A 7,734-nucleotide genomic window follows, 5' to 3' on the forward strand; every position below is an offset into this window, starting at 1 on the left:
ACCATAACTGGGGTCTGCACTGTTCACCAGAAGGACTTCTGGGAGAGCATCTCTCTCTCTCCCCCAGAGCACAGGAAGGCTTGTTCAAATAGGATGAGGTGAGTTGAGAGCAGAGGTGAGGCCATTGACTTGCAGATGGAGTGGGAGAGGGTGCCACTTTGCCCCTTCCTGCCTGTGGCCAAGAACTGTGTCTCCCATAGTCTGCCAATGCACAGAGCAGCAGCTTTCGGGCTATGGGGTCTGTACCAGGTGGTGAACTGCTGGTGCTTGTCACAAGTGTCCTTTTCCTTAGCACAGCCCCTGCAGTGATTGACATCAAGCTGGACAAGCCCCAAGAGCCCCCGGCCAGTGAGGGTGGCTGCTCTTGCTAATGCAGCCGGACCTTGGCTTCCTCTGACACTTCTGCTTGTTGTGTTGCTTCCTATTGGTTAGCTTCCTAGAGGGGGTGGGACAAGCTCAGCAAGATGGGAGGACTTTTCTTTTCTCTCTGTCTCTAGAGGTAGGGTAGGGTGGGGAGGGAGGCTGGGCATCAGGGATCACGTCACTCTAACAGCTGTTACTTAAACAACTATTTTTTGGTTTGGTTGTAATATATTGTACTTTATTAAGATTGCCAAAAACTGTTAAAATTTAAAAAAATTTAAATCATGTGTATACAACTTTTTGCCAGATAAAAAAAAAATGTAGTCCTTTTTATTTGAAAGATGTGCTGTTTTGTTTTGTATATTTGTAAACTTACAGAGAACCTTTCCACACACCTCCTCCTTCCTGTCTTCCTGAATGTTCACTCCTCCTGTCTCTGCCTTCCAAGTTAAAAACCAGATAACTGGTCAACCTAAATAGACTGTCTTGCACCTTGACTCCACCATCCTCCCTCCATCCCCCATCCCCTGCCTGGTTAAATCAAACACTGGTTGAACAAAACACGCTCTAAAGAGGCAGCTCTGACTCTGTCTTTCTGTGGCCAGAATGGGATTGGTCCTAGCCCTGAGCTAGAATTCAGGCCTTGAAGACTACACAGAGACATAGCACATCCCATTCTCCCTGCCCCACTCCATGCAAAGCCTCTATGTGGGTGAATGGTAGATTGGTGATCTCTTGGCCTGCCCTGGTGACCGGAGGAGCAAGAAGGAAGGATGAGGTGCTGTTGGCAGCTGTAAGGTTGTGTCAGGGTATGATGATTGATGTGGAGTACCATGTATAATTCTGAAAATGTAACCAACAAATCTGCCTAGCAATCAGCACAGTCTCTGGGTTGAATCTAAGAGAAGAGCAAAGATAAACTCAATGTGAGCCCCCACCCCCACCCCCACCCCGGAGCCCAGGCTGCACGGTCCCTGTGCACTTGGATTGTGTGTGTAGAACTGCTGTCTTGAACAGGCATGTTCCAGATACTTAGCTGCTAATACTGCAAAAGTGCTGTTTGAGCCAACTTTCTGGCGTTTTCCTGCTGGCCTGTGCAGTTGAAATCTTTGTGTATGTATGTTTCTGGAATTGTAGTAACCTTCTGTTTACCTGAGAGCTGTAGTGAGGGTACCCAGAGAAAGCCTTCCTGACCATCTTGACTCATTTCTGAGAAGGGCTTTGTCCTGAGACCCTGTCAAACCCTTAGAGAGGCCTCTTCTTACTAGGTGATGTAACTAACTTGGCCAGAATTCACATTGACCGTGTGCCTGCACAAAGCAGGCTGTGGACAGTGTTTTGGCCCCCTCCACTGACATTGGCTTTCTTCAGGCATCTCTTGGCTTGTCATAGTGGAGCTGAACAGCCACTTCAAGGATGGGTAGGTGATATTCTTCACAAAGCCAGGTTCCAACAAGATGCTGGTAATGAGCTGCACAAGTTCTCAGAAATGAATTCAAAATGGCAGCCAATAAATACAGTAGAACTTGGCAGGACCACTGAAAATTAATCAGTGGGCTTCTGTCACTGCTCTCAGCCAAGGAGATGGTGTATCATAGCTAATGTTTAGAGGGGAAATCGTCTTCAGGTGAAGGAAAGAGGGAGCAGGATTCCCACGGAAACCCTCTTCCAGAAGGCAAAGACCAACATGTGAGCGTAATTACGTGTTTAGTTTTTATGTGTGTACATAATTATATAGACTTGTGTATACACCTTCCACAGACATTCTCACAGAGATAAATGTGCGCAATGTATATTCTTGTTTTCCCTGCTCTCAAGTGGGACCTTGCATTGTGGTAAGTTTTGGAAATTCAAAAGTACTGCAACGTGTTGACATAAGAATTACTAAATATTGTCAAAAAATACAACTTGTGATTGTTTTGCCATCAATAAAAAAATGTTCATAGATGTGTCAAGCTATAGTTAAAAAGAGCCCACAGGAATATGTGCAGCATTCCTTCTGTACCTGATGCAAGGTGTGGGTGCCCACTGGCCAGTGTCCTGCCTCGTATGCCCCCACATACGAAGTGCAAAGAGCACTTCTTTACCTCAAGATGTAACAGGGGTCCCTGTTCGGGCACCAGCCTGGCTGGCAGTCAGAATCATTGCTGTGGCCCCTGGGAAAGCTTCATTCATAGGGATCTGCACTGGATCTCCATGAGTGACTGTATGTTGGATTTTTATTTTCTTGGTAAAAAAAAAAAAAAAAAGAGTAGCCTTTCTTATAACATTACTGTTTTTTAACAAAGAAAAAAAAAGTAGACCATTTCTTCCCTTCTCATGTGTACCCCTCCTTCCAGGGCACCTTTCCTGCCAGGGCCAATGAGAAGCATGCAGGAAGCACCAAACCCCACCTTCCCAGGATGCCTTCGACAGCTTTCCCTCTCCTGTCTCTCCTGAGCCAGGTGGGCCCAGGACCTCCTCTTCCAGGAGCCATGCCATCCAGTGACCTAAAGGCCCCTCCAACCCCCCACTTCCTGGCTATTAGAGCAGCCAGACTTCTTGCCCAAAAAGGCTTCAGTTCATTATTTTTTGACCTAAGCCAATGTCATGGCTCTCTGCTCCTGCGTGGTAGAAAATTAAGTCCCTAATAAGTTGTGATGATGAACTGTGTAGTTCTATGATGGTGTCTTGAGTCACCTCAGTGCCCCAGGGATCCCACACTCCTGGATTCCACAGGGCCCCACATGAAGATGAACTCACTGGAAATAACACCAGATCCATCTTTGTCCCTCTCTCCTAAGACTAGCCCCCAAAGCCTGGGAGATGAGCAGGGTCATCTTTTGTACCTGCACTGAAAACACCGAGCCCCAGATGGGAAAAGTGGGCAACATGCTGTGGATGCACACATGTTCCAAGTGGGCATTTAGGGGTCCATGTGCTTGGTGCCTTTAGCAGGTGTCCTTTGCCTAGAGCTCTCTTTTCGGAGACTGTCAACAGCCTGGTCACTCTAACATCCAATAGTGATGTTCCCTGGTTCGAGAGCAGCAGCTTGGTCAGTGCAAAGGGTTTGGGCAGCAGGAGTGAGGATTGAAGTTGGGGGAGTAGTCCCAGGAGATTGGAGTATGAGGCTAGAGAGCCACCTACCCCTTGGATGCACCCTCTTAAGTCCCCAGGGGGTCAGCTAGCACGGAGTCTCCTGTACTCAAATACCAGCTGTGATGAGAGTGGCACTGCTGGCTTCAGTGTCCTTCCCTCACCAGTGAGAGGCATGGAAGCGTGTAAGGTGAAAACGGGGAACCACAGCCAGGTGGGCAACTGTGAAGAGCAACTGAGCCACCTGTTGCATGTCTGTTCCAGGACAGGCAAATGCTGTCAGCGGGTCAAAGGGCGCTGACCCCCTTTTCCTAGGAACAACCAAGACTGCTCCAGAGAAGTAAATTCGCAGCTGGAAAGGCCCTGGTGTCAACTGCAGCCCATTGGCCAGGCTGCCCTGGTAGAGACACCACCTATCACCCACCTGACTGCAGGCTCCTCCTCCTGGAACCAGGACTAGCTTTCACCTTCTGATTGTCCTGGTACCTCCCATCTCCCCACACACCGAGGCATCCATGGAATTAGTCTGGAAATGAACAGCTTGGCCATTCTGAGACTTTGAGCTCTCCGAGTGGGTATCTTGTTTTTGGACTCGAGACCCATGTGGCTGACATCCCAACAAGGCATGGAGTTGGAGAAAACCCTTGGCGCCAGGCCTGCTGGGTTATTTCCAGTGAGAGGCCTCCAGACAGGGAGGGGAGGCCTGTGTCCCTTCACTTCCCCTTCCCCATTCCATAGCGTGACTGTGAGGAACACACAGGGTGGCACCCACATTACTCCTGGGCCCAAAAGGCATAAGCGGCCATATTGACATTACATAAAACTGTGTAAAATGTGGAAGACTCAGCATGTTGATCTGACAATAAAACTGTCCTACTTCTCAATGCAAAGCCTCTGGTCTGCTGTTTCCAAAGAAATGGTGGGGTACAAAGACATGCCGGGGGCTGTAAAAACCTCAAATGCATGCTCCATGGGGTCCTTCTTGGTTTCTAGCACCCCTGGCACTAAGCCCACCACCCAAAGCCACACTTTCCCCCCGCCCCTATCGAGTTCTCTACCTCAGGAGACTGGTTAGGTGGGGACACTGACATTAACATCATCTCTGGAGTCCCTATTCTGCTGAAAGTCTGAAGGGACCACACAGGCAGCAAGGAGATTCAAATATGTGGGACTCCATCAGGTCAGGGACTAGCTCTCTCTTTCAGGTGGTTTCCAGAATCACCAAGTCATTGAAGAACCGAATTTGTGCCATAATCCCCTCCCTGTTGACACAAGGACTTACAGCTTCTGCCCACACCAACTAGAGAGTGTCCTTGAAACGGCACCTCAGGAGATGAGCACAGCAGGGCTGTAGGGTAGGTCAAGCCCTCCAGTTCTCACGGCAAGTCAGAATTCAGTCTCTCCCCTTTGAAAGACCACCCTCCAGTTGCCTCCTAGGATCAGAGAGGGGCTTCTCAGGCCACTATGTCTTCCCACTAAAGCATGCTTTGTAAAATGTGGGTGTTCTTTCTGCCTGTTGTGATGTGCAGAAGCTTGTGGAGAGCAAGTGAGAGGAAAATTGTGTTGTCCTTTGGAAGCAGCAGGGAGAACAGTTGCATTGGGGCTTACAGGCACAGTGCCTTTCTGGTTGGGGGATGTAGGAATGGAAGCCCCCACATGTAAATGTGGAAGTGACAGTCCAAATAATGGCCTGCCTATAGTGCCCATCCTTGTATTTATCAGGAGTGGAGAAAGGAGCTTTAGAATCCCATTTAATGCATTCCCCAAGGGGAGTGGATGGTGGTAGAGTACATACATGCCTTACACACATGAGGCTCTTGAGTCGGTCCTAGAAACCTCATGGGCCACCTTTGCCAACATCCTTGGGTGAAGCTCCTACAAAAATAATAGGAATAAAGCAAAATAAAAATAAAGGGGGAAGCTCAGTTCTGCCGAAACAATCCCAAATCAATACCACCAGGTTCCCCACAACATGGTCATAGGGGAGGTGGCCCCGTGGGGGCTGTGGCAGTACAGGAAACAGGAAAATCAGGGTAAAGGTGAGGACAGCACTGAGGTGCTGGCCTTGGGTGTCCAGTGTAGCCATGGATAAGAGTTGAGGGAGGAGAGCAGGGAGCCACATACATCTTGTCATCTCCAACCAAACCCCACTTCCACTCACAGGCCTGGACATGTGTGATGCTTCTAAGCAAACAGACACCTCATTCCTGTGAGTAATCTAGAGCAAGAGGGAAGAGGGATGTCTTGCCTGTTCAAGCCAGTGCACTAATGGCCTTTCTTGAAACATCTCAAGGACAGAAACGAGAACCATCATCATGACTGCTGCCAAGAGCTTTCAGGTGAGAAAAGGCAGAAACTAACCGACCAACCCAGATAATTCTGTGCTAATCCCAAGCCGTTGTAAAGGAAGTGGGGCTGGGGAGAGAAAAAAGCCTAATATTCTATCAGAAGTCCTCTCTAGTCTGCAGAATTTGGCCAGGTACTCACACAGCAAAACTGCTGGGATCTCAAGAAATGCTGAGCAGGCCAGGGCTTAAAGAGGAAGAGTTGAATGAGGCACCCTAGGGGCTTCCCACTAGCAAGTATTGTCAAGAACAAAGACCCCAAAGACTGGCTAGAGTCTGGCAGGTAACTTGTGGAAGGCTGGAACCACTGGGAGAAGTTTGGAGAACAGCAAAGGGAGAGAAGAGTGAGCCCTGGGCCTAGACCCACAGCATGCCCATGTGTGACACACCCACTCATGCTGCAGCAGGAGTGTACTCCTGTTGTTGCTCTCTGTGATGTAGTTGCCCCATGGCCTACACCAGGTACAAGGGGCAGCTGCAATAGGTGGCAGCCAGATCACCTCTCAGGTACAGCATGCAGGGGCCAGTATACCTGTAAAAGGACATGCTCAGTACAGCATGAAGCCTCACCAGGTGTTAAGACTACACTGAGCCATTCCACAGCTCTACAGATGATTCTGATGCCCAGAATCACCGAGATCAACTTTCTTTTTCCAAAGGATCATCTTTAGGCCATGGATAAAATTCAATCTGCCATTTCTATGGGGCTAAGCATTTGTATGGACATGGCCAAGCCAAGTTCAATTCCTAGTACCACATATGTTCTTCTGAGCAAGTGTGATCTCCCAGGAGTGATCCCGGAGCACAAAGCCAAGAGAAAGGAGTAAGCCCTAAGCACCACTGGTTATGGCCCAAATATCAAAGAACCCCCACCACCACCACCAACTTTTCACAATAGATGCCCTGGTTCACTCCCTGGCACTGTATGGTCCTGAGCACTAAGCAGGGAGCAACCTCTGAGTACAGCTCAGGTATAGTCAGTCGCTAACGCAAAAGCATTCAATTGGTTCCCCTTGCTCACTTGTTTTGGTCTTGCTCCCTCCGATAAAGAACACTTTAGCAGAAAAGATCACAGTCAAAAAGGGCAAATGCTTCTTAATACTAGTCAGTTGCTGATTTTATTCACAAAAGCACCTTTAATTATGTGACAACATCACACTTGCACATCCTCTTCAATTTCCTGGCAGGGATTCTTGTCTACTTAACATTCAGACTCAGCTGGGTAGGAGAAGGCTTGGTAGAAAAACCATCAAAGCTCTGCCACCTCGTCTGCTGTCTCCACTTGCATTGGTTAGGGACACAGCAGCAAAACTGCCTCACAGTTTGTGAATGGCTTTGTAGATGGCAGTTGGCACCCCTGCTCAGTGTCCAAGTGATCCACAAGGCAGTGACAGCAGAGAGGTCTGGGTGGCTAGGCACACGGCGCCATTCTCAGTGGGATGGTCCTGATGCCATGCTGTTGTTTTCTCAGACTTCCGCTGGCGCCTCAGGCTGGATTAGGTCCCTGCCAAATGATCCCAGAGCACCCACCAGCATCTTCCTTTCTAAAGCACAGGGACTTGGAATCAGCTGCTCGCAAAATGGCAGACATGCTACTTCCTTAAGTCTCAGGTGGCCTTGTCTCCATGTGTGTGATTCACAGAAAGTGTGCTGTGCAATCTTCAAACCCTGGGAGTTTGCCTGAATCCTAATATATGCTCCCAATTGTACTTACTGAACCACTCTAATTGCTTTACACCAGTTTATTTACCAAGAAATGTCATAATAATTTATAAAATCCTTTTAAAAAATATGATAGAGACAGCAAAGTACTTTACTCTAAAAAGCAGGTTTAAAAAAATAAAATGTTCAAAAATAGACAAAGGAAAGGAAAACAACTCAGTGGTAGGACACATACTCCACCTGTAGCATTCCTGTAGAGTTCCCCAACCCCACCCTAAACCAAGTATGG

The 7,734-nt window shown here is 48.3% G+C and overlaps 1 protein-coding gene across 1 annotated transcript in view; it reads left to right on the forward strand.

Annotated features, from left to right (window-relative positions):
- The window catches only part of RAB6B (RAB6B, member RAS oncogene family), a 44,744-nt gene extending 44,041 nt beyond the window's left edge, over positions 1-703 (forward strand). Inside the window, exon 8 of the mRNA XM_049776008.1 lies at positions 307-703. Within this exon, the coding sequence (XP_049631965.1) occupies positions 307-371 (65 nt within the window). The 3' untranslated portion in view covers positions 372-703. The remainder of the gene's footprint in view (positions 1-306) is intronic.
- Positions 704-7,734: the final 7,031 nt, after the last annotated feature.

This window comes from Suncus etruscus, chromosome 6 (genome assembly GCF_024139225.1).
Source record: "Suncus etruscus isolate mSunEtr1 chromosome 6, mSunEtr1.pri.cur, whole genome shotgun sequence".
Taxonomy (NCBI): Eukaryota; Metazoa; Chordata; class Mammalia; order Eulipotyphla; family Soricidae; genus Suncus; species Suncus etruscus.